Source organism: Grus americana, chromosome 14 (assembly GCF_028858705.1).
Source record: "Grus americana isolate bGruAme1 chromosome 14, bGruAme1.mat, whole genome shotgun sequence".
In the NCBI taxonomy this organism is placed as follows: domain Eukaryota; kingdom Metazoa; phylum Chordata; class Aves; order Gruiformes; family Gruidae; genus Grus; species Grus americana.
The window spans coordinates 1,890,284-1,916,799 of NC_072865.1; the positions used below are offsets into that span (position 1 = coordinate 1,890,284).

Below are 26,516 nucleotides of genomic sequence, written 5' to 3' on the forward strand. Positions count from 1 at the left end.
GGGAGGACAAAGTCTGTCTCTTTGTATAAACGTGGCTTGAAGCTTGTTTGCAAAGCTCTTCAGTGCAGGTTTTTGAGCTGATATTCCTCAGAACAAAATGTGCCGAGGAATGGATGAAACGAGTTATCTTTAGGAAGACAGACTGAGCCAGGGTCAGATAAACATTAGCTTTGCTGATCTCTGATGCTGCTAAACTAAACTCCGAGCGAGTTTTATTTGCGTAGGCGCTCCACTGAATGCGCAGCATTCACAGGTTGTGGATGACGCTGCTCGTGCTGCCTACAGGTCTAAAAAAAATTATCTTGATTTCAATTTGGAATATCAGTACTAACTGTGTGCTTTAAAGAAGCGACCAAGGCAATTATCTCCATTTTATAGCAGGAAAACGGAGACGTGGCAAGCAGGCAGGCTAGTAACCAAGGCAAATTGCAACCCCGAGCCCCGGTCCTGTTTATCTGCACTTGCCACCTCTAGCCGTCCCCCACCACTAAGCCATCTCCACGGCAGGAGCGCAGCCCAGGAGGGTAGGGGTTTTTGGTTTTATCGTCTCCTGCAATCAGCTTTGATGGGCTGGGCCAGAGGTTCAAACGGCTGCTGGCCCAGCCGTGGTGCACGCTGCCGCGCAGCCTCTAGCCCGGGCCAAGGCGCTGACGGGAGCCGCAGTCCTCTCGGCTCTGTCGGCTGCGTACTTGCGAAAGCACCCCGGCTAAACTTCACGGCTCTCATTTGTTCGTGTGAAAATCCTACTGCGTTCAGCTGGATTTGGGCTTGACAAAGTGAAATTAAGGAGGATCTATCAAGCTGAGGGATTCACACCGACAGTCCCAGCCTTAGTCTCTGCCTGGAAAACACTCCCGTGATTGTCCTACAGCGTCCCTTCCGCAGCGTAAGCGGCAGTATACAAAAGCAAAGCCCAGAAAGGCTGAGGGACTGGTTTTACTTCAAACTAGAAGCAGTCCGTGTTTTTGTGAGATTACGGCAGTGCATTTGCAGTACCCCTCAGCGTTTCTTTGCCCCTGAAGTCATAGAGCACTGGGTATAGTAATCACAGCCTGCCTAAATACTATCTTGTCTTTCATCTGCTCAACAAGGAGGAGGAATGAGCTGAGTCACTGCACAAACTTGTTGGCACAGCCTGGCCCACCCCACCCACAGCACCCAACCTCGTGAGCTCCCCACCTTGGTGTCGCAACCTTCCCACCAAGCCTCCGAGCACCTCCCCGGGGAAGGGTGGAAGGACAAGGGCTTGGTTGTTGTTGCTGGGCATTTTTCTGTCACACTAGCTCATCACCGTGATGCCTCCGAGGAAGGAGTAGCGCAGGATTTCCTTGATGATACATGTTGCAATGAAGTCTTATCTCAGCTGTGACTTCTTACTCTTCCTTAGATACAACAATACAGGAGCAACGCAAACCTTCTCCCTACTTTCCGTATGGTGAAGTCATAGCCATGCTTTACAGGCTGGTCAGTTGGCTTTTTTTAAACAGAAAACACTCCATCCTTGAACCTTGCCTCCGACTCAAGTAGGTTTTACTCAGAATCAGCACTAAAAATTCAGTTGTGTGATTTGAACAGGTATCGAGCGTATATCCATAACTAATGAACAAACTTCCCAATAAGGCTGGGTCAAACCAGAGAGTGTTTCCAATTCACACAGAGACGGAATGCTTTTACCAGGCAACATCAGTCCTGCCAGCGCCCCAGACATGACGCGAACACACACACATGCTTCTGTGGTTACAGAAAATGCAGAAAAAAAAAAAGTGTTTAATGTCAATAAACTTGGAAAGACTTTTAAAAACAGAGTGACAGACTTTTTTTTCCTGGAACTCTGCAAGCTGACACAGTGCAGCACAAATCAAGGTTTCAAATGACCACTCTGGCCAATGGTCACACCAACAGCGATGGAGCAAATAGGATTTTTTTTTTTTTTTAAACCCTACTCCAGATATAGAAGTCATGAGGTGCTTGATCATTAACGTTTGCTTAACAACTTAATTAGTTCAATACGGAAGCAGACTGGTGCAGAATAATCCAGTCTGTTCTGAGAGCAGGTGGATCAGACCCCTCTGCAATCGGTGATTACGCTCGCAACGAATGTCACCAACTCCAGGGGTAACGTTTTAGAGTCAAAGACGGCAGTGCCTCCACCTTCGGCACAGTCCTACAGCATTCCTTGCCGAGCGTTTGGGAGAAGCCAGTTACAGCCAATTAGAAGTGCTAGGCTTAATTCAAGGCTGAAAAAAAAAAACATTCCTGAAGTCACTGACTTGGAAAGAAAGGCAAAGCATGCAAACCAGTGTTTCAGTACAGAAACCGAAACACCTGATGGGGCTGAAAAGCAGAGCAAGCGCAGTATTGCCATCACCATCCTCACCTCTGAATTATACAGGTGTTTTAGATACATTTTTAGAGAAAACGTGATGCGTGATGGTTTAGCAGACTGGCCCCAGGAGTCAGAGAGTTTCTGGTCTTAGCTCTGCCTCTTCACATTAACTTTACCCAAATAGTAATTAAAAAAATAATAATCTCACTGCAAATGTATTACTTAACCTGTAGTTAACATGCTTTTTGGAGCTACGTGTAGTTCTATATATAGAACAATTATGTTTATAATATAAAAGAAGAAGAAGAGTTAGTTTTAGGTCAATGATTCATGCTGTTGAGATCAACATTGCTTTAAGAGGTCATGCAGACATTCCATCATCACACACCTAACATAACATAAAACCCAATTTTTATAAATATTTATTGTAAATAGGTCAAAATCAAAGGCCAAGTTTTAAATAAAAAGAATCAAATATACAAGCCTAACTTTGTTTCCAGTTGGCTGCTCAGAAACTCTGCAGGATCCAATTCCCAGTTTTTCAGTTCAGTTTTTCACTATCAAATATCAACAAGGTTTTTATTCAGATTAAGTGATTGAACTATAGTCATTTAAATGTTCACAGTATCAAGACACGTGGTTAGTACCACCTGGTCAAAAAGTCTTTCAGGAAGAGAACAAAAAAATTAAAAATGCTAACCTAGCTTTCAAACTGAGGTAGACAGGTCATGGTGACTTGAGTGCTGAGGGTTGATTTTTTAAATTTTTTTAAACCTGTTCATCTAATAAAATGCATTAGGCAACAATTGAGATTGTTATGTTAGTATTTCTGATAGCGAGAAACTTTGTTTTGAAAAAGTACACAATATTTTTAAATAGAAATATTCCTCTTCTGTTACCAAAATAATCAGAAACATCATAGAAAACTATGCATCTTTCCTCTAATAATTTAAGCCTGCTATATAACAAGCCATGGTAAAGTAGCCAGCTACCAGCTTGCTGTTCACAGTGTAGAATATGCAATTCTTTACCTCACTTTTGCTGTCCAGCCAAGGAACACAGATCAAGAAGGCTGTACCTTAAGGATTTAACCTGTCTATACACACAGAGGTTGTTTTAGTTTTTCAACCGTGAAGTATAAAGTTTGCGGTCTCCACCAATACATCGGCATGATGGTACACACGGCATTTATAACACTTCCTGGGCAGCTCCCTTTCCAGATGTCTGAGCTGCTTTTCCTCCCGTGGCCTTTGGAGCCAGACCCTGTCACTGATTTAGTTAAACCTCCAAAAAGACAGACATGGAGAGAAGATATCCAAGCTGCTTCTGCACGAGAAAATCGAGACCCCAGTCACATTACTGAACAATTTTGATCCCAAGAAGGCAGAGTCTAGTGGCCAAAGAACAGCTCAGAAACAGGTCTGCGTTTCACGACGACCTCCTCTTCCTCCTCCTCCGCCACCTCAGAGAGGGAGGAATATGAAGGGAAGCCCCCTCTGGTCTTTGGCTTCCTCCTCGGGCCCGTTGTGGCAGCCAGGAGCTTGTTTAAGGACGAGGGCTTCCTTAAACCTTTGGTGAGATCATAGAAAGCCATGTCATCAGATATAACCCCTAGGAAAGTGCTGGTGGAGCTCAAGATTGAAGCCGCAAGCTTTGTAGACTTCTTGATGGGCACGGAGGGCTCCACGTTGTGGGAAAGGCTGGGGTCCCCCAGCAAGCGCCTGACTGCAGAAGAGGTCCCTTCCTTTAAGTAGTGGTGCGGCTTCTTCCCGCTGTAGTCCCTCAGGTCAGTCTTGGCATGGTAGCTGTAGACCAGCATGGTGATGATCTTCTCCTGGCCATGTATGGCAGCTAGGTGGAGTGCTGTGTAGCCGCTGTGTGACCTGGCATCCACGTTGACGTGGACTCCCCCCTTTTCGGCCGCTCTGATGAGATTTGTCACCATGTCGCAGTTGCCGCTCTTGGCGGCCCAGTGCAGGGCGGTGAAGCCCGAGATGAAGTCCCTCCGGGCTGCCAGGCTGGCGTCGCTCAGCAGCAGCCCGTGGAGCTGCTGGGTCCACTGCCCACCGGCCACCATCACCAGCCACTGGTGCTCGGCCTCCTCCAGGGGCACGGCCGCCACCTCCTCGCTGGCCCGATGGTTCTTGGGCCCCCGCCGCAGGCCGGGCGAGCGGGACCCGGCCTCCTCCTCTGGCTGCGGGGGTGACAAGGGGGACCCCAGCTCCTCAGGCGGCCCCACGGCGGTGGTGGTGGCGGCAGTGGGGGGCAGCACGCAGCGCACCGGCAGCATGCAGGGCTTGGAGAGCGGCTCCCGCCGGGACCCCCCCCCGCCGGCGGGCAGGGGGACCCCGCCACCGCCCCCCTGGAAGAGGCCCCGCAGCTCGGACACGGCCCGCGGCGACGGTACCTCCTCGGGGGGCGCCGGCGAGAGCCGTCCGGTGGGGACGGGGTCAGGGATGGGGACGGGGATGGAGACGGGGTCGGAGACTGGGTCGGGGATGGGGACAGGGTCCAGGTCGGGGACGGGGTCGGGGATGGGGTCGGGGGCCGGAACGGGGGCGCCGCCATCGTCCCCCGGCGGCGGGGCAGGGCGCAGCTCCCGCCGCAGGACGACGAACTTGGTGCCGTCGCGCTCCTTCACCACGGCCACGGCGTTCACCGCCGCCTTGAACCGCTCCCGCCGCTCCGCCCGCGCCGCCGCGTCCCCGCCGGCCTCCAGCAGCGGCCGGAAGGTGCTCACCAGCTCGGTGTTGCGCACCCGCCCGCCGCGCTCCTGCAGGAAGCCCAGCACGGCCGCCGGGGTGATGTCGAGCTCCGCCATCCCGCCGCCACAGGTGGTGGAGCCACCGCCGCCACCGCCGCCGCGCCCGCCGACTGTCCCCGCGGCGGAGGGAGCCCGGGAGCCCGCCCGCCAGCCAGCCAGCCCTCGGGGGCTCGCCGCGATTCGCAGGCAGGAGGCACCTGCGGCGGCGAGCGAGCGAGCGAGTCCCCCGCGGCCGCTCCCTCTGAGGTGATCGGACCGCCCCGCCCTGCCCGCGCCGCCACCTCCCTCTGAGGGAGCGGAGCTGCACCGGCGCCTGTCTCCGCCCGCGGGGCGGTGCTGCGGGGGGAGCCGCCCGGCCCTGGCCCCGGCTTCAGCCCTGCGGGCCCCGGAGTCGGTGAGGGGCCGGGAGGGCGGCGGCCTGACTCTGTCCCGTTTCGCTACTGGTGTCCCCCTCAGGGAACTGAGGAGACGCGTGTCGGGAAGGTCACGTATATCAGCTCTTCGGAGACTCCTCAGGCAGGGGCAAACGCTTCATTGATTTACTCCTCTTCCAACTTGCTAAAGTGGTTGGTTGGTTGGTTGTTTCAATAGCAAATAAGTGGTGCAGCTTTAGTTAGAAATCACCCTGCAAAGTCAGGTCTCCGTCCTCTGAGAAGCCTCTGATGTTCTGCGGGAGCTGCGGTTCTTGTGGGCCAAAATAAGTCAGAAAATAGGTGGATGGGTCAGTCTTTTGAAATACATTCAACTCTATGTGATACTATATTATCATACCTGCTCTAGATATGTGTTTTATCTATATTGCATCTACAATGTAGATATGTGTATCTATATAAGTGATGAAATCTTTACAACGTGCCTGCATCTATTCATGCACACCTGGAGAAGGGAGAGCTCTTTTTATAAAGAGAGCTGTCTCTGCTGCCATATCAATTACTTCTGCTTAAGAATTTAACATTATTATTGTTCTCAGTTCTACAGGAGAAAAAAAAAATCCTAAATGCCTTTCCCCAGGCACCAGAGTAGGACTGAAGACTTCCTGGAGGGATGATGTTCAGCCTGCAAACTTGTTTTCTCCTCCACTGAGTGTTGCAATTGAGATCGCTAAATTGATTCTTGGATGACTGAACAGTTTGTCTAAGAAACCAGCAACAGAGACTGAACACAGAACGAACAGTGTGCTATGAAGACAGATAAAAGGAACTGTCTGAGGACTGATAAGAAAACAGGTTCGGTTTTGTTTTCACCGTCTTAGAACTTGAATAAAATGGAGTATTAGCCTGTGCCAAAGTCTCCATTTTGAAGGCAATTTGAGGTGCGTCGATCCCCACGCAGTGCATCTCTCTCCCTTCTTGTTGGTGCTGACCTCCCTTCTGCCTTTTCACACCTTTTACTGGTGGTGGAGGAGCCTCTTCCCACAGATTGCTCTGAGTCTTCTTTTGGCAGTCTTTTCCCCTTCTCTCTCCATCTTTGTGCAAATCTCTGAAAAGCTATTTTATCTCTTGCTAACAAGCTGGTGCTGAGCCAGTTCCTCAAAATCATTTTACTGCTCTAATGTTCTTTCACATAATAGCGTGTAATCTTCATGCTGCTTGTAGCAATTCAGTATTTCTACATGAATCGCACACCTCTTATTACTGCCTTTTTACATGGCGTACACAGCAACCTCGCCCTCTGCTGAGGCAGCCACTTGTCTAGTGTTCTGCTGTATTAGCAATGCTTTCTAGCTTATGGCATCGCCACAATTCTGCCTTGCCTACTGTAGAGAGCTAATAATGAGCGTGCATCCAAACATTAGTTGCTATGCCTTGCTTTCAACGTTGATTTCTTTTTCTTACTAGAATCCATTGCAGGCATAAGAAAATCTCAGCAGTCCGTGATTTTTGCATTGCAAACTTTCAACTATACCCTAGGATTATAGTTCATATCCGCAAATGAGCGAGAGGAGGACGGAAAATAATTCAGATTAATAAGCTCTTTTATAAAAAACCATTTTCTTATGTTACAAATGTTAAGGGAGAAGTTGTTCCTATTGCTTGAATTGTTCAGGTGTGGCAGATGTGTCCTCGGGCTCACTGTCACACTGAGGACTGTGCGTCTCCAGGAGGGTGTTTCTGCGGGTGCTGGAGAGAGGTGCTGTGATCTGTCCCTGCCTCCACAGCCCCAGGAAGGCACCAGCCCCTGCACCCATGTATCCTTTGAGACCCCTGAGGGTGCCTCCAAATCCCACCTGGTTTATCCCCCACCTGGCACCTCTCCTGCAGAGGGATCTCCGTGCACCCAGCCCCCAGGAAGCCTCACCCCTCAGCACCCAAGGGGACAACAACCCTTGGGTCGCCCAGGTCCCATCGCCTCTCCAGGGGTTTGCGTTGGGTCAGGGCCTGGAAGAGGAGTGTTACTGAGACTATTCCCCACTGCAGGTCCTGGCATCCTCGTGGCCAGAGCAGAAGGGCACATCCCCAGGAGGTGATGGAAGAGGAGAGAGGATGTCTACAAGTGCGCCGCATGCCAGGCCAAGCGTGAACTGGTTGCTCTCGTTTAACTGCCGTGACACAAGGAGCTCTTTCCCCAGGTAATTTTCCAGTGATACATCCCACCACTTGTCCCACGTGCACTCACTTCATCCTTTGTGGGCAACCTGTGCCGTGTGGTTGTGCTCCTTTTCGCAGTCTCCCTGTCAGTGGGTATTAGGTTAGTCCTATACTTTCTGTAATTAAGAAGAAAACAACACTTCTGGCTAACCCTCCATACCATTTCCAGACCACAGCATGGGGCACATCCTGTTTGCCAGCCTTTCCCTGTATCTGTTGATGCCTTTTGGTTGCCCACCTTTCAGGCTGAGGGCCAAGTACCAAGGTACCAGGACCCAGTGAGCTCCTCTTAGTTTACTGAGCACTGGTCATATTCTGATCAGATTGTGCAGCAAAAATTGAGCTGTTTGAATGAATTTTATTAATATAGATAATAAAAGCCTGGAGCATTCTGAGTGTTATGCTCTTCAGTCATCTGAAATTTCCAGCCTTAAAAAGCATGAGAAGTTTTGCTTCTTTTTCTGTGTCACCAAAAACCTACAATGCAAGTATTTTTTGTGGGGCTATTTACGGAATACTGTGGGCTGCTTCATAGGAGATTTCAAGCCAACTGTCTTGATATTTTTAATTTACTGGCTGGGACAAAAACAATGTACAGAAACCCATGATTAAATTAATTTACTACTACTTTTTTAAACACAAATAGTGCAGTTTGCTAGTTCTACATCATAAGCTGTAGAGAGCTGGCCTCTATTTTAAACTGTGTGACTGAGGAGAGTTATCTTTCCTGTGAAGAAGTTTCACAGACTTTCAAACTATCAACATTACAGTGTAATAAACCACACAGAGAGCCCCGGGCCTTTTGCCACCCCCTCAGAGGAGGAAGGTAAAGGTTATACGACTGTAATTCACACTGCACAAAACCAGGAAATAAAGTGGGAGATCAAGCAAAGCATCCTGTCAGAGCAAAGAGCTTCTACTGACACTTCAGAACTGAAGGAGATGTTTTTTTCAGGTCCTGCTCCTTTCCCATGATAATCTCAGAGCCATAGGGAAGGTGAGGTGCCAGGTTGGAAGCAACGGAGGAAGGAAAAGGGAATGTGGGGGATAGTCTCAGTTGGACAGGGTGCTGCTGCTTTGTAGAAAGGTGAAGTTTAGGTGCTATTGACTATGGATGGGATCTGCACCTCAAGTAAAACTTATTTTCCTTTGAAATTAAATCAGGGTTTCCAGAATAAATAAAATGACAAAGCCCATGATTTTCCACTTTCCTTGCTGATATTTTCATGTGAAACAAAGAGCATGCATTGTGAAGGAAAATAGCTCTTCCATTGTCCCATGGGGAAATGCAGTAACCTTCCAGAGATAAACAATTGTGCAAAACCGTGAAGGGGCAGGGAGAGGTGTGGAACATTATTTGCAGATAAAAGACATTTTCTCATAAATGAGCAAGGTTCAGCTATAACTCAAGGACCTCAGTAACCAGTTCGGATAATGTTTCTCAACAGCAGCCATTCAAATGCAGTTTTCCATGTATCTCGGAGTTTGCGTTTATTAATACTGCTTGTTCCACACGGATGCTGCAAGGACCCATCCCAAACATCCCCTTTTTTCAGGTGGTGCCTGCAAACTTGATGGGATTCTAGCAGGATAATGCAAACTTGGCATGAGGCACAGTGTGGAATACCACCCTTTAGCATGAAGAGGCATGGAAATTCGGGGTGTGTTTCCAGCCATCCCATTTACATTGACCAGGACCGCTCAGTGTGTGTAAGGGAAATGGACCTACAGCCTCTACTGACTTTCACCTTAGAAGGATAGCACTTGTGTAGAAAAGACTTATGGGTCCCATATATTGTCAGTGTAACCAATGAAAGTTTAATAAGGTGCTTGGTGGTAGTGCAGCTAAAAGAGTAGCTATAAAACCATTTGGTTTCTAATAATCCCCAGGAGGATGCATTGTGAGAAATGATTAGTTACCAATAAGCTGCTTCCTCTGGCCTGTGTTGAAAAATGTGAAGTTCTGTTTATCTGCACCTCCTGGATTTGAAGATCAAGGATTTTACTCAGCCCTGAAAAATGCAGCCATCTTCAGAAGGCCTTGGTCTTGCTGCTGTACTCGTGTGGCAGGTAGGATGATCACTTGCTCACTGTGGCTGTGTGTCAAGTAAAAGGGGCTGTGACAGCGTTCATTTCTCCCCACTTTCATTGCCTGTACCTGGGGTCACAACGTGAAGAAGCAAAGCAACTCCTGCTGATCTCCCCACCATCAGGGCTGTGCTACTTGTAATGCCACCATCCATGCAGGCAGGGGCCTTTTCCTTCCTTTCCCCAGGACAGGGATGTTCCAGGCACACATTTGTGCTCTCCAGTCCTTTGTATTCTCTGCCCCAGCTCTTTATCTGTAGAAAATTCACAGCTCATCCTAAATTCACTGTGGATTCAGCAGGTACAAATATTCTACAGAGTGTAAAATCCTTGCAGGAGCATCCAGCACTGTAATACAGGTTTAATTCCCGAGCCATTAAGAATAATTTGCATAACAACTGATGCCTTAGCAGTTAAAGGAGCCACCAAATCCAATTCTCTTCTCTTGAAGCTGTTTTTGCGCATCTGAAGCTCTTGAAATTAGCAGGGTTTCTCTTGAATTGGCATTAGAAATAGTCTGCTTTTTGAAATAACGAGGTGTTTAAAAATAACTGCGAGTTTTTACACAATGCTCTCCTGTCCCAGAGCTCTGCCCCATGCTGGTGGCAGCGCTGGTGGACAAAGGGAGAGAAGTCTCCAGCTGCAGAAGGGCTCAGCTCAGAGAGCCGAGCCACAGCAGCGTTGTCCCTTGATCTGTTGCAATGTCTCAGAATTTCCTCTACGCCACGGATCTTTGCATCTGACCTGCAGCTCACAGAAACCAGTAGCTGTCTGAGAATCAGCTTTTGTGAGCCTTGTGTTGTTACGTTCTGTACTTTATTGGCAGAGAAAGAGCTCTTAATGAATCTAAGTCAATCACTCCTCCCAAAGAACCTGGCATGATGGCATTTAAGCAAGTGTTAAGCAAGAGTTTTATATTGTCTTAAATGAGGACTCCAAAGCTTGCCTGTAAATTGGGAAAAAAAAGTAACTTTTTTTTAAACCTTTTAATTTATTTATTTTTGCTTCTTTGTGATATATAAAGGCAGCCTGGAAAGTTAGTTCTGCTTCTATATAAATTATTCTACTTGCAGCTGTACACCAGAAATACCAGATTTTAGCTTCCCTGTTTTTGCTGAAGGACCCAGGGAAAAGTGGAGAACCTCTGGGAGTCAGCCAAAGAAACAAGATGGCAAAGCGAGTGTCTGGTCTGCACGAACATCTCACTCACAAGGCATAAACAAATAAAAGGTTGAGCAAGCTTATACCACTGCTGTGGGTGGAGGAAGACTGCTCTAGATGGCAAAGATCAGCAGGCCAGCTTTGCTATTCCTGGCAGCTCCAGCACAAGGCAGCATTAACAAGGAGCTGCAGCTGTGACAGGAAGGAGGGTTTGGGATTTTTTTTTTTTTTGTCATTTTTGATGACCCAAGAATGTAAATCAGCAGATGGTGTTCAGCAATGGCCTTTTTAGAGAAATACAATGTTTTGGCAACCTATCTTTAGCCAAAACTAATATACGGATTAGCAGAGGTAATGTGGTCGTAGGCAGTCCAGTCAGGAAGGACAAAAAAAACCCCAGCTCTTCTGACCTGCACTAGATTGATCATATTTCAAAAAGCAGATCACTTGGATAACACCTCCTCAGAAAATGCCTTGAAATTGCTTCAAGGGAGAATACAACCTTCTTCCTAATCTCTGATCTCTCTAAGCACTTGCATTTGATAACCCTTGCCCCCTCACTTCAATTATCTACATCTAATTTTCATATCCTCTTTTATTTCTCCAGCATAAGCACAGTCCCCTTCTGGGATGAACGGTGCTTCCCAGAGCTCCTGCAGCGCAACTCAGGTGGATCCGAAGGAGCCTCATGAAGAATCAGAGATGTGGGGATGTAACATATAGTCTTGCACACCTGCTGTAACAAAGCAACTTAGCACCCACTAGCACAGTGTGGTCTCATTTATTTATACTGCTGCGGGAGAGAGAGACCTTTGTTAAGATCACAAATAGCAGGTAAGGGAGAAGATAAAAGTTAATATGGAGTGCAACTTATCGAGTAGTGTAATGAAACATAACTTCTGTTTTAATTGGTTGCTGAGGTTTTGTTGTCTTTGAATACTTCAGTGTTGCTTTAGGGCTCTCCAGGGACTGTGCTTTTGTGGGCAATGAATTAAAGGAACTGGAATATTAGGTATCTTTCCTTTTCCTTATCTTGCCAAAAAGTTGAAATTTGGAAAACCTTTTGAAAAATAACTGGAAACAGGACCTAAGCACAGTTGCTCACTGTTTCCTAGTAATTGGGGTGGGGCTTGCAGCTTTAGCTGCATCATAATTAGGTAACGACTATATTTGTGGCCTTCCTGTATGTAGGATGCTGGAGGTGATCTAGGAGTATCTGAGTAGACAAGGAAGAGTCTTTGGACCACTCCAGGTAAGTTCTCTTTTGTCTGTTTCCTGGGAGGTGGTTATGTTGTGCATCCCACATCTAGCATAATTTAGGGAAATTCAGGCTGTGAACTGATTCTTGAAGGACAACCCTCACCAGCAGCAACAAAAATGGGACAGCAGGTGCTGGCTCTGCCTGTGGAGGGGAGCAGAGCATTAAGCTCAGCCCATACTCAGGATTATCTTGATTCCTTAATGCTCCCTATAGCTGGTGCTTGTGCTGAGTGGAGAAGCAGCCCTGAGGGTGGTATTGGAGGAGCAGCTCAGCTGAGCAGGTGTGTGTCTAACAGCAGTGAGAGAGGGCTGAGCCTGTGCCTCTGGGGGGACTTCTGCCATGCCCTCAGGAACCGCATAGTAAGCGCTGCCCTTTGCACAGACAGTGCCTTTTCTCTGGCTCTCGTGTAGTGAGCTGCAGGAGGGCTTGCCCTTCGTGGGGGGGGGGGGGGGTCCAAAATGATCCTCAGCAGTCCTTTCCCCACACAGTCCATGTGGGGGAAAAGTATTTGATCTTTTGGCCCAAACTCAGCTCTAAAGCTGGAAGTATGCATTGCTGCAAGAGGGAGGATGAGGAGAAAAGACAAGGATACAGTGGCTGATAGAAAGACTGCGGAAAGCTTAAGACAAAACCAGGGCAGCAGATGGATTAGGGGTGTAGGTCTGGTGTAGCGACCCAGCTGCATGATGGAGAGAACATGTGGCTCTGGTGAGCTGGTCCTTGATAAGTGCACTGCAGCAGAGGGCACCAGAAAGCAAGAGAAACTTTGCTCTGTGCTAACAGCTTGTGAAATACTGATGTCTTTGTGGGTTACAAAGACTGAGGGTGCTGGTGCTGGGATTGGCTTTGTGCTTTGTGGGAAGGAACGGCGAGGAAAGACTTGACAGTTCTCTGCTGCGTACTTTAACTTACCCCGAACACAGGCAGCGTAATGGCCACGAGCTCTTGGCATCTGAGCTCAAACGCACGCTGTGGTGTAACTTTGGTGTAACTCCCGTGTGTGACAGAGGCACTGCTGCCCTATGGTATCGCAGGGCCTTCCAGAATGCTGAACGCTTGGGAGTTCCCTGAGACAGGGAAATGGGTCCCTATATACCTGTGCGCATCCTCTGAATCCCGCAGAGGCTGCTCCTGGCGCTTGTGCAGTCGGGCTCGAACAGAAAGCTGTTCTGTGCGGAGGGCGATGCTGTCCCCGGTCCTCTTCCTCTGCGGAATGCCATCAGCATGACATGCCCACCCCTAACCCTACCTGCAGCTGACCCGTCCCGGGGGATGTGCGGGGACCCCCGGGGGGCCCTTCCCCAGCGCTCTGCCCGCTCCTCCAGCCCCCCTGCCCCGGCTCCGCTCCCCTTGCGCGGCAGGAGACGGGAGAGAGGGAGGGGGCCGAGCCGAAGCCAGTCTGCTCCCGGCCCGGCCTCCTGCCTTCCCCGCCGTGGGAGGGGTCGGGCTGCGCGGGGCTGGGGCCGCTCCCGCCCCTTCCCGGCCGGTGCCGGTGCCCGTCCCCCGGTCCTCCCGGGCGGGCGGCGCCTGTGGCGGGCGGCGCGGCGGAGGGGAGTTTCCAGGAAGTGGCCATATTGGATCCATTCAGCCGCATCCACCCGCGGCGGGGAGAGCCGCGCTCCCGCCGCCGGAGCCGCGCCAGCCCCGGCCATGGCCGCCACCGACCTGGAGCGCTTCTCGGTGAGCAGCGGGGGGGGGGGGCCCGGCCCCGCTCTCGTACGCGCGTCTCCTCGGGCGACTAACTTGGGGTTTTTTCCCCTGAAGAGGGGGAAAAAACCCAAACAACCCCAGCCGGTAGCGGGGCCAGGGCAGCCGGGGGGTGGGGGACGCACCAGGCGCCGGGCTCCGTGTGCGCGGCTGGTGGGGTGTCCGGCGGCGGCAGAGCCGGGAGGGGGCCGGTGGCTGCGGGGGGGGGTCTCGGGAGCGGGACGAAGCCGGTGGCCTCGGCGGGGTGCGGGGAGAGTCCTTGCGGGAAGGTTCTGCCCTGCGCCGAGGGTACGGCGGCTGCAAGGCTCCGCGGCCTCGGTGCTTGGTCTGATGCTGAAAGCGGTAACGAAAGCCTTTCGTGACCCCTCCTTGGATGTCCGAGATGCTCGTAAAGGGTATCCGATACCCGTGTGTCTGCCAGGCATAAAGTACCCCGCAAAGAGGGGCGGAAAGAAAAGGGGTCAGACCTCCCTAAATAAGAATAGTTTACATACCACTGGTATCCAAACACTTGAAACAGTGAGTAACTTAACGGTGTGTATATAATACCGTGAGAGAGACACCGATTCAAACATGGGTAAAGCAAACCCTTGAGGCTAACTGGTCTCTGAGCCAATGTATGAAGAATGCTGTACAGCAAATATGGAGCGTGACCTGTGCACCACCGCCTCTCTGCAACTCACATGTTGTATAACTGCTATCGGAAGTCAATCTGGCTAAAATCTGTGTCGGCTTAAAACTATTCTTTGTCTGAGGCTTGAATTTGTTGTTGTTGTTGGAAGGCTGTTCTGATTAAATAATAGCTCGGCGATGCATCTTGCAGCCTTTCAGAGCTAAAAGCATTTTTACTACATAAAATAGCATAGCTCTCAAAAGTCAAAAATGTCTGGTGTGATATTGCTAAATAAATGGGAACAGCGGTGGTGGTTGACTGAATTATAGGCATGCCGTTTGAGCACAAACAAGTCCCTGCTACTGTTTTCTCTGTAAACTACTTTTTGCCAAGAATCTCAAACTCTGCTTCATTTCTTTGAATCCCGGCCCAAAAGTTTCCAGCTCAAGAATGAATTTGCAAGACTGTAACTTACTTAAAACTTGCATAAAGGAAAATTGATGGTGGGCTCTTATTTAAGAAAACAATGCCTCTAGGCTCTGAGGAGAGGGGATTAAGGTAAAGTCTCAGTGGCAGAGAATGGAAACGCAGTAACTGTCTCACAGCAACTCTTTCTACATTTGTATCTTATATAAATACTTCTAATGTTAATTTGGTGAGCCTGCTGGTGCCTGTGCAGGTTTTCATAGGTGTTACAAGAATATAAAATATTGCCTAGCCTGGGAGAAAAAGGAATTTAATCTTGCATTCTTTGGTGTGGGTACTTTAATGCTTGGTGTACTTGCGTCAATACTCTGTCACTTTTATTTAAAAAAAAAAAAAAAAAAAGGGAAGGAAAAAAGTTCCCGAAGGCGCTTGGCGCTCATTTGGGCACCAAAGTGAAATGGCTGGGCTCCAACGTGACTTCAGTGCCCAGCTCCATTAGGAGAAAATCTGCTTGCTTGGTGCAGGGAGCTAGGGTGGGTTCATAGGGATCTGCAGGGCCAGCAGATCTCTCTTTGGACTAATTTGCCTTTCGCCTGGAACCGTGGACCTGGCAGAAGTGGATGGGAGAGCAGCATCTCATTTCCATTTGATGCAAGGCAGAGGACTGTCCCAGCTGCTGTTCCCTTTATCCTCAGCACATGTCTCTGCTCTGATGCTGTTCCTCCAGCACTATCATGGAAACCTCATGATTAAGGTGTTCCGAGTTGTTCTTTCTTTAGGGTTTACAGCTTTTTTTGGTGCCACTTTATATCAGCTTGCCTCAGTTTCCTGAGCGTAAAGTCTGGGTGGGAATAGCTTGTTACTGCCAAAGAGAGGTGATGATAGATTCATTTATTTTTTCTAGCTGTTTGTATCTGCAGTGGGAAGTAATGTTGAAAAAGCCACTGAAGGAGGTTTTTGATATACAATAGGTCATGCTATTCAGATTGGTGAAGCTATTTATAAGTGTCCAGCTGACACTGACATCCTGGAATGTAGTGACCCTTAGGTTTGGATAATGTGTTTTCAAAACTCCCCAGATGCATGCTTCCCTTGTACAGTCCTCCAGAATGCCTCTGTCTCCAGCACAATAAAGTTCCCTTGAAGTGCTGCTGTTGGAAATGACCAACAAAAGCAAATGAAAGGAAGCTTGCCCATAGAAAGCTGCCTCTAAGGCAGCAGAATCACACCAGTGGTGCTCAAGACCGCCTTTGTTTTTGTGAATGTAGTGCTTGTGAGAGAGATTGGCTTCAGCCCCTGGAGACTGAAGTTTTCTGCTGATCTGACATGAGATTGTGGCTCACCACTGCTGTGTTCAGGGCTTGGTCTGCAGGCATCACTTCTAGATACCTGAGGCCAGCTGTTTTCATTACAGCTACCACCAGAGTGGGAATAAAGCTGATAAAGTTTGGTTCAATTATGAAATACTTTAATTTGTCATCAAAGCTCAGAGCTTCTCCATTGCGTGTTCTGGCCAGTGCGGAGTTAGCGCAGGTGATGACTGTGCTGGAGCAGACACTGGCAGCATCAGCAAGGAAGTTGGTATGTTGAGCGGGAAACAGCCCAACCACCACGTGCAAGCGGAAGCCAGAAAGTGCGTGAAATACATCAGGGAAATGCAGAAGCTCTGGAGGAAGCTAGAAAAGCTGGAAGGAGAAATGACTGAAGATGCGTAGGAGAAAAATGGGATAAGATGTGAGAACAAGACTGTAAGACGGTTTTGCTTTTGAGAAGCTTTTGCAAACCCCCAAATCCATCGCTTTCTCCCATCGACCTCCCAAAATTTTGTCACTTAATGATCTGCATTAACCCATTGTCTGACTTGGAAGTGCTAACGCAGTTGCTTGGGCTCGAAACTAAGCAGCTGCGTGCTCTCAGACGTGTGCATGTGAGGAGGAGCAGGTGTCCTCAACCTTAAAGCTGGGCTGAAATAAGAATTTAACATTATGCCATAAGTTTGAAAATGTCATGACTGATTGCTTTGCATACCGTGACTGTGTGCACGGACAAGGGATTTGTGAGCATTGATGCCCAGTGAAGAGAGCGCTGGGTGCACGCACGTAGCTGTGTGTGAGCTATGGTTGTGGGGTGACTGTTTACATGCAGTCAGTCCTGAGAAGATGTCCCTTCACGTTAGTGATTGATGACTAGGCTTTTACTGGGAGCTTTGCTATAAATTAATGGCCCTTAGAAGATCCTGCCAGAAAAAGCACCACTTTATATAGAGGAAAGCTGAATAACATTTTCCTCACTGGAAAGAGACAATGGGGTTTGTGGCGATGAGCGGCTGAGCGGTGCGTGTGGGTCTGGCCAGTTTGGCAGCTTTGTGTGAGCGTTACCTGTTTACACACCACTGCCTTCTTGTGACCTGCTCCAACAATGTGGGAGGAGAGGGACCTTTGAACAGTGCCTGTTCCTGCCATAACTGTCTGGGTTGTGGTAAACTTCATGCATTGCTGCTGTTTTCTGTAAGCTCGCGTTTTCTCTTATTGACTGCGCAGCCTACACCCGCTCCCCTGTGTGAAGGAGCCAGTGTTATACCTTAGCCCGTGGAAGGTAGGCACGAGGAGTGGGCTGAGAACAGCTCTGTGTACCGTGCCTAGGGCAGAACGGTTGCCAGAAGACCTATCACTGCAGGTCCTAAGCATAGGCTTACATTTTCTTTTACTCAAACTCTCAAGGAAAATGTTTCCATGGCTCAATTCCAGTGGAAATGGGTTTGTTTGGATTTGGCTATTCCCCCTGCCCTGTTTTTTTGCCCAGCTAGTGGCACCGTTTGGAAGTTCCAGGGTTAAATTTCCTTGTCTGTTTTTGTCATTTAATTATTTTACCTTTAGCCTGGAAAAACTCAAGTGATCCCCCATGCAGTGTGGAACAGAAGTGACAGATTTTTCTCCAAGCTGGTAACGCCACCAGGAAGCGGGCCCAGCAGGAGCAGCCCTTTCCCTCCCCGCCCTGGCCAGCTCTTCTGCCTGTAGCGTATGCTTTTTTGGGAAGGAGGGATGGGGAAAATGGTCTTCTACTGGAGGAGACAAATTGGTGGTTGCCTCTCCGAGCCCCGCATTCCCTCCCCGGGAGGCTCGCCTGTGCTCATACAGGAAGCCAGCTCTGACTGTTTCAACCACAGGACCAATTAACTCAACCACAGTTCATCACAGTTAAACACTTATTTTGAATATATGTGCTGGGAACAAATGTTGCCCAGAAAAAGATTTTTTTATTTTTTTTCTCTCTCCTTCCCCACTGTGGTGCTGTTGCTGTTGGTGAATCCGGAGCGTCTCTTCCTCTTGCAGCAGAGATGCAACATGTTGTTCTGCGTGGGAGCTCCAGAGCTGCTCTTAACTGCTCGTAATCACAGCGAGCGCTGAGGCAGTGGGTGGAAGGACGTGAGCTGGCAAATGCTGAAGCCGTGTGTGCCCTCTGCATCGACAAAACAAATGAAAGCCTGAAGAATAACTCTCTTTCAGGAGGCCGGCACGGTGTCAGGGCTCGTTGTCAGTGCTGTGGTGGCAGCTGTCAGCCAGTCTCCAGCGTTGCTGGAAGGCCAAAAGCTCCCTAAATATTATCTTCTGTAGCAGAATACCAGTGCTGTCACCAGCTGCGGGGAGAGACGCAGCCCTGTCTCCGAGTGCCCCCGCTGTCCCCAGTCCTGTCGTCTCGAGGCACCACCGTGCAAACGAAGTGCTCTGGGGACTGGGCTGTTTTTCTGTCCGCAGGAGCGATGGTCATGCTTGTTTCCTTGTGCTCCTTTGGCTCGGAGGTTGGGAGGGGAAGAAATGGCATGATGCTGAATAGGCTTTTCCCGGCTTGTGCAATTAAGAGGAGGAATTTGGGAGGACATGGGACTGAGGGAGACGTGCAGGGCGTGGGCACACTGTTCGCACCCTGCCTGTGCAGGGCAGGGGCACATGTGTGTGACTAACTTTTATTCAGAACGTGTCCTGGGCACATTTCAGGCTGTGGATGGGAGAAGCTGCCCTGCTTGTTTCAGATTAGCTGCCACCCTTAGAAATAATGTTGTCCTGTCCCATATTTGTGTTCATTTACGTGCAGCCTGTTTGTTTCTCCCTTTCCCCACTTCCATGTAGCTGCAGTGAGCTCTGGGTTTATACCTGGAGCTTTGCATTTGTATTCATGCGTTGTAAAAGTGTCAGATGGGTAGGAGAGCCCATCTCTGCTCCCAGAGCAGCTCAAGTGAGGGGGGGGGGGGGGAAATCCTGGAGGTGCTGCTTCTCCTCAGTCCCAGCCACGTGCTTTCTATCCACAGCCTCTTCTCTGGCAGAAGCAGCCATGCTCACCTCTGACTTGTGACATTTGGATGCAAAAAGTGGAGCCAGGCAGGGAATTAGCACCCTCCAAAATGGGGTGACAGTGGAGATTTTCAGAGGGCTGGGGGAGAACGGTGTCAGTGAGAACCACAAGCTTCTTGGATGCATCCCTAGTCGCCGCTCTTAGCTTGCGGGCTGACCAGGGCCCGTAGGGTCGGGGTTGTGGAGGCACCGCTTTGTTTAGATGTTCGGATTCCTTTGTGAAGCCAGAAAGTGTCCGTCTCCCACACACATGAAATTCCAGAGATGTCAGACAGCTAGAGAGAGGTTCCCATGGAGCACCCTGCCTCAGGGCTCTTGCCCTCTCTGGCTCACACACCCTCAAAACCTGATTGTCGCAGGGAGCTGCGGAGCAAGGGAGCCTGGGCTGGATTTCCATCAGGGGACTTGGGGCTGCTCCTGTCCTCTCCTTGCCGTTGCATGAGGTGCTGTGATGAGTCTGTGCCACCGCCGCATTACGTGTGCAAGGAAGCATGCGGGGAATGTCTCCAGAGTCCTCCACAGGCAAAGAGCATTTCGGCTGTTTTTTGCTGTAACGGAGAGGCAGGACGCATCCCTCGGCTGAGTTCGTGTCTGCCTGCAAAGGACTGTACAGGCATGCCTTCAACTGTGGGCTGGTGCGAAGCGCGTTCCCAGAGCTCGTGCTGTTCACGCTGGAAAATTGAACCTTCCTGCAGCAGCAGCCAGGGTTGCTCAGCTCGGTCGCTGGGAGAGGAGACCGACCATGCTGTGCGAAATAGCGTTTATGTTCCTGCCTGGTGTGCGTGGGGCAGCACTGCGATGACGGAGCAGCTCGGGTCGGAGGGACGTCGCTGGGTATCTCGCCCAGACCCTGCTTCCAGCAGGCTGCTCTGGGCCTTGGATCCTAATCCAAGTGGATCCTGGCTTTCAGCTCCGCCACAGTAAAAGGGTTGCCTGAAAAAGGGCTGCTGGATCTGGCTTCCCAGAAACATTCTCCTTTCTCTGTCTTCTGCAGCAAAGATGTTTCCAGCTCATATTGGTATAGGTTTATTCAGTAGTTTCATACAGAACAAAGAGCTCCTTCAGCTTATCTTTTCGCTATACGCTTTTTTCAGATATAGGTTTTCTTTTTCTGTTGCCTTGAGTCTTCAGATTAAAGGTATTCTGTGCTAATATACTTTGAGGCTTTCTGGAGGCATGTGTTAATAGGATATATAGCAGTCAGCTTATTAGCATGATGACTCTGGTTTAGCTCTCGGAGCTGAGTGGCTGTTGCACATAAAACTTCTCTTTCTGGTGTCTTCCAGGTGGTATCACAAGGAGACTTGTCCAGTAGCTGGAAGTGCTGTTTGTGGAGATGCTGTGAGATGGTTGCATAAGGCAAACTGGGAAAAAGCATACAGTAGTGACCAAAATTCTTGGGTTCCCATTATATATCTGTTCCCTTGTCTAAAAATATACTGAATAATAGTATTTATTGTAATCAGGCAATAAATTCTGGAAACGTATGTGGGAATTAGCTATGTTTATTTTAAGCGGTAACTAAAACAAATAATCTCGGTGGCTGATATCCAACATGGCTTGTTCGGCATGATGGGGATCCAGATCCTTTTTCCCTCTTTGCCATTTCTTTCAAACTGCCCCAAGCCTTTTCCGTGCCGCTCCTTAGGGGCAAGCGCTCAGTTGCTCTCTTGGCTTTGTCCCATGGCCATTTGTATTTGCCAGGTGTCTCCTCCTCTTCCTCCTGGTAGGATGGTGGGGAAGGGAAGAGGTCCTGCTGGTCAGATCAGTTGAGTGCAAGCCGGGAATGCATCTGCTGCCTTGGGTGAACTCGGGAAAGTCTCTTACTAGATAAGGTGATAAGATTAGTCTCTTGTCAGGGTTAATTGTGAAATTCCATTAAATTAAAAGCCTTGGCACCTTCTGAATAAATAATTTTGAAAAGAAATGAACTGGGGTAGTCTGGTGGGTTCTTGTTTGTCGATATTTTGGGTTCTTTGTAAACAGACTGAAGGAAAAGTTACGTTTGTGTTTTGGACTTTGCTTTACTTGGTTTTCAATAGCTCATGGGGGATGGAATTCTCAGGCTGATGAAAAGCTGAACTTTCTCATCCTTTAAGGTCATTTTGGAGGAAATGTCTCTCATTTTTGGTTCCATAGTTTTCTCTGTTTTAACCAACTTTCCTTATTCTCAAAGGCAACATTCATGTTTGCAAAATATTGCGTGCGTAATGCTCAGCAAATTCTGTTTGCTCCTTTGTAAACTCTCATCCAGGGCTTGTGATAGGGGTCAAAATGCATGTTTAATCCTTTCTTGATAAGAAAGACCTCACAGTTAATTAATTAGGCTTCATAAATGTTATAGGGAAATGTTGTAGGGAAATTGTTAAATAACAGCTTAAGAAAAGGGAATTTGCTTTTAGCGTAAAAAGTCAGAGAGGAATTTAAGCCAGAAACAGTCAGTTTGTTTGCAGAAAATTAAAACTGATGTTGCATTCACAGGTTGTGAATGTATCATCTTGGATGTATGTTGTATAAGAAAAGATGAGAAGCTTTACTCTCCCTTCAAACTTAGCTCTGAAAGTCAGCGAAAACTGTTGGTTTAAGCCTGTGCCAATTCATTTTATTCTGTAGGTGTGTGTAGGATTTTTATTTTATGTTTTGTGGTTTGTTGGTTGTTATTTTTTAAAGGAGGAAAGGCTGCTGAGACTGAAGCAAAGCCGAAGGCAGTGCCTGCAGTTCAGCTGTTTGCTCATAAATGCTAAAGTGAGCAGGCTGGTGCAGAAGGGGAACATGTCGAGTGTGCAGGTCCCTGCTCCTGGCTTGCTGCTGGGAGTGCTCAGCGTCCAGCGTATTGCTGGGGTGTCGGTACAAGGTGTGCCGCGGGAATCAAAACACTGCTTTGGCACCAGTAGTTTGGATACAGGAAGGCAGTTGTTAAGGAGTTTGCCTAAGGAGTTCCTCCCTTAAAAAGAGTTTGGCTTTCTCTGTCCACCTCTTTATGGGTAGGTGACTACAGTGCACGTTCAGCATGCTGGATTTTTACAGGCGTGCAGCAGAGCGTTTTCTTCCCTGAGATTAGCCTGGGGCCTATGGGACGCTGTGAAACATTGATACTGGAGCAGTGATTTTTTTTTTTTTCTAATTTTTGTTTTCCCAAGATGCTGAGCATTGCTCTTTGCAATGTACTCACTGGTCTCAGGGTTTAGGAATAGCTCTTAAAAATGGGTCCAAAAGCTTTCAAGAGAGGCATCACTTCAGGCAACATAATCTTTAGTTGGCCCTAAAGGAGAGAACCTCAGCTTTTGTCTCTTCTTGCCTCTGTAATGTAAAGTGGCTTTCACTTTTATTTGACTGGTCTTGGTGGTGACTCCATATCTGGTTTCTTCAGTGATGTTTTTGCCCGCCTGGAGTGCAGCTGGGAGCCGGGAGGAATATGAATAAAGGCTCAAGTGTCTGGGAAAATTCTTGGCATTCTTAGGAGATTGGTTTAAAGGGGGGCTGGGAATTGTTAGTTTGGATTTTTTTAATTTTTTTTTTTTTTTTAGCATGAGGTTTTTATTGGGGGAGACTGCAGGGTGGGCTGGGAGCTTGCTGTTGGGAGCATGCAGCAACTGGAGATGACAGGCTGAAATGGCATCGTGTACGTGGAGGGATGGCTCGGACGTGGCTGTGCTCCAGTGTGCTGCGCATTGGGAAAGAGAAGGAAGCAAAGGCCACTGGGGCTTTGCCTCGCTGCTGCTGGAGGGCAGAGCAGTGTTAGGCATCAGAGCGTTACTGTTTACAGTTCAAGCCTGCCATGTGAGGAAAGGCTGAGAGAACTGGGTTTGTTCAGCCTTGAGAAAAGAAGGCTTAGGGGAGACCTCATGACCGTGTTCCAGTACTTGAAGGGTGGCTACAAAGATGATGGAGACTCCCTTTTTACAAGGAGTCACATGGAAAAGACAAGGTGTAATGGGTGCAGGTTACTCCTGGGGAGATTCCAACTGGACACAATGAGAACAATCAGCTGTTGGAATAGTCTCCCTAGGGAAGTGGTGGATTCCTCAACATTGGGGATTTTAAGATTCAGCTGGACAGAGTGCTGGGCCACCTTGTCTATCTAGAGCTTTTGCCAAGAAAGGTTGGACCAGATGATCCTTGAGGTCCCTTCCAACCTGATAGTCTATGCTTCTATGATTTTTTAGGGCTGCCACAGGTATAGTGAAGGCAGAGTTGCTCACCCCATCTGAGATGTCCCATTTGACTGGCCACGTACCACCACTGGAGTGAGAGCAGAGAGAGGAGCTGAAGCACAGCAGGTTACTATTGTAAGACAGCATAAACCCCACATCTAAAATTATCTCTGTAGGGTTTGGGTTTTTTCTTTCTTTCTTCTCTTCCCAGCCTGTTATTAAGTGCTCCACAACAGGGATCTGGAATTTTGAGCATATGCGTAGGATTAACTGAAAACTTCCAGAGTTGCGTATGTGCTTGCACTGTGCAAATCTGCTTGAGATCAAGTGGCCCTTTGGTGTGACAATTTTGGCCTAAGAGGTGCTGAGATCTCCACTGGCCAGCCCCAGCTGAAAGTGTGCTTTCCTTTCATCTCCGGTGCCAAATGCACCCATGAGGTCATGCTTACTGCACCTAAGCCCTCTGTCAAGACTTACTATGCTCAGCATCCTCTGCCTGTTGTTCGACAACCTCAAATTTGGTCTCATTAGCTCTCTTGGGCCATCTCTTTCTGCTTAGCAGACTGCAAAGTGCAAGTTTGTTCATTGATGCTGTAATACATCTAATAGTCCTTAGCCTGAGAGTACAAGTAAGTATTTTGATATGTGATGGTGTCTATTCTGAATGTTGCTAGCACCATAGAGGTGCTTTTCAGACGTCAGGTGTGGTGTTGCTGCTGCTACCCCTCAGCTGCTGAGCTTGGCAAAAGAAATGTTTTCTTTGTGGAAACCTGAGTCTGTACTTGCTGCTGTTTCTTTGCAAATGTCAAGTGGCATTTGTTGAGCCAGTATTCAGAGATGGGGAGGGATCTCCTGAGAGAGGTGATTTGCCAGATTTTTCTGCATTGATCCAGAAACCAGGCCAAGCCCCAGGGAGTGCCTGCTTGGACAAAAAAGCTGAATTTGGCTTCCAACACTGTTTGCCCAAAGGTCTCTAGGCAAGTACTCAACTGCTCCATGACTCAGTTTACTTGTGAAATGGTGATAAAACTACCAGCGCCTCTGTAAGGAATCTGGCAGGGACAGGTGTTTGGGGGGGGGGGGGTCCCTGCAGCACCACACAGTTGTGGGGTTGGGGTAGGGACCCTGCGTGTGCTGGACCCTGACGCAGACCTCTCTGTTCTGTGGGTTTGTGGGCAGTTTGTCTGAGCCGGGCCAGGCAATGCCGGCAGCTGGCTGCTTGGGGTGCCAGCACGTGTGAGCCTGTACATGGGACCGGCTTGCTCTGCTTGGATTTAATAAACAGCCAGATCTCCTTCAGTCCTTCCTCTGCTCAGTTGCAAATGAGACTCCCTGCATCAGGACCGAATAATTTCTTGATTCCATGCATTTCCATTAAGGAGACGAGGGAATAGCATCCTACAAACACCACTGGTATACGTATTAAGCTCTGTGTTGCATGCACTGTTGTGGATTGTGGACAGGGAATCAAAAAGGTGAAGTCATTGCTTTGTGACTAGCAGCAGTCCCCAGCTGTGCTGGGTGCCGAGCCGGCCCCTGCAGAGCGATGACCGCTCCGTCCTGCCACAGGAGCGCTGCCAAAGGCACTGCAGACATGCGGGGCAGGGCCCGCGGGAGCTTTCCCTGCTCTTCCTCTTGCTGGTCTCTGAGTCACGCTGATCAGGGAGCTGCAATCTGTCTGCTAGCGCTGTTTTATCTTTCTGTTTTGATTTGATTGTAAATTGGAAGGGAGAGGATCTGTCTGTGCTCTGCACTTTGCAGGGTGCCTGGCACGCTGATCCGTGACTCCATGTCTGCGTGTGCTACCGCAGTGCGAAATGATGTGCCCGTGGGTATATCCAGTGCTATAGAGCTGCTGATGGGCGTTGAGGTGAAGGTAACAGGCTGTACCCAGGCTGGAGGGGACCTGTGCTGCAAAGTGCTGGTGGATTTGGTATTATTTAAGGTCAAGATGTCATCCAGGATTGAGGAGTTTATAAAGAAAAGTGTGCCTCGGTGGAAAATTGCCGTACAGAGGTTGTATTGTTGCCTCTTGCTACTTTATAAGTGTGTGTGGAAAATGTAACTGGAAAAAGCACGGGAAGAGAGGTACCTGACATAACGCTGCCCGTGAGCTCTTGGAACAAGAGGGCTCTCATCCAAACGGCTGTGCCTCTGCCCTGCCTGCCGGGTTGGCGTTAGGGGAGCTGCAGCCTGGCTGTGGCTCGGTGAGACCCTGGGTCAGTGCTGCAAAGCCTACAGAGGTGCCGGGGGGAGCGTTTGGGAGCATTAGATACCTTTGGGTTGAAGCTCATTGCTCCAGTGTAAGCCCTTTGCATTTAGCAGAAAGAGGAAAGGACTGAGTTTCCCCTCCTTTTTTCCCTGTAGGCCTTTGCAGTTTTGCCTTGGAAAATGTCAGCTGTTTGTCTTTCTCGTTTGTGTCATGTTGGGCCATAGAAATGGGAAAAGGCACCTCAAATACAGAAAAGTTCTGTTATCCTTCAGGGTGTAAAACCAGGAGTCTTCATTCAAGTCATGGTTTAGCTGATAGACAGCTTTTTTCGTGATTTTTGGTTTTTGCTTTTGGTTTTTCAGGGCATATTCAGATGTTGTTTGTACGCTTATGAGTCTGCTGTAGCAGGGCCCAACACTTACGTTATAACTCTCATCATGCCAAGTTTCATCGCCATTTAAAAAAATAAATATCACCATTTGTGTGTGACATTCAATGACGCTTTTGTTTACCCAAATACTTTCACCTGCTTCATTCAGAAAAACAGAGAAGACAAGCCTATGTCACCAGAGAGCATTTCTTTGAGATTAATTGAAAAATTATACTTCTCCATATCTTTTTTCTTTTTTCTTTTTTTTAACCAACTGATCTCAGAATGGTCTTTTATATCCAAGTTTCAGTCTGTTCATACTGCTCCTGGTGTGAAAGCAAGGAGAACAGGGGCAGCCCACCTAAAAGCAGAATGAGCTGCTGCGCTCTGCACCAGCAGCCCCAGCTGGGAAAACTGCAGTTGAGGGGCAGCTGAATGTGGAGCTGATGATCTCGCTGCTGACATCCCCCATGGGTTGTGCAGGCAGTGATGAAGCC

At 48.8% G+C, this 26,516-nt stretch overlaps 2 protein-coding genes across 6 annotated transcripts in view; one reads left to right on the forward strand and one right to left on the reverse strand.

Annotated features, from left to right (window-relative positions):
* Nucleotides 1–1,468: 1,468 nt before the first annotated feature.
* On the reverse strand, nucleotides 1,469–5,340 carry SOWAHA (sosondowah ankyrin repeat domain family member A). The gene has a single exon (XM_054841699.1). The coding sequence runs from the start codon at nucleotides 5,145–5,147 to the stop codon at nucleotides 3,717–3,719; it is 1,431 nt and encodes a 476-aa protein (XP_054697674.1). The 5' UTR covers nucleotides 5,148–5,340; the 3' UTR covers nucleotides 1,469–3,716.
* An 8,344-nt stretch (nucleotides 5,341–13,684) lies between these two features.
* Nucleotides 13,685–26,516, forward strand: part of SEPTIN8 (septin 8) — a 47,085-nt gene continuing 34,253 nt past the window's right edge. The window contains exon 1 of one of the 5 annotated variants that reach the window (XM_054841640.1): nucleotides 13,685–13,868. In XM_054841640.1, the coding sequence (XP_054697615.1) occupies nucleotides 13,839–13,868 (30 nt within the window). In that variant the 5' untranslated portion in view covers nucleotides 13,685–13,838. The remainder of the gene's footprint in view (nucleotides 13,869–26,516) is intronic. The other 4 variants (XM_054841639.1, XM_054841638.1, XM_054841641.1 and 1 more) reach the window with 4 other exon arrangements.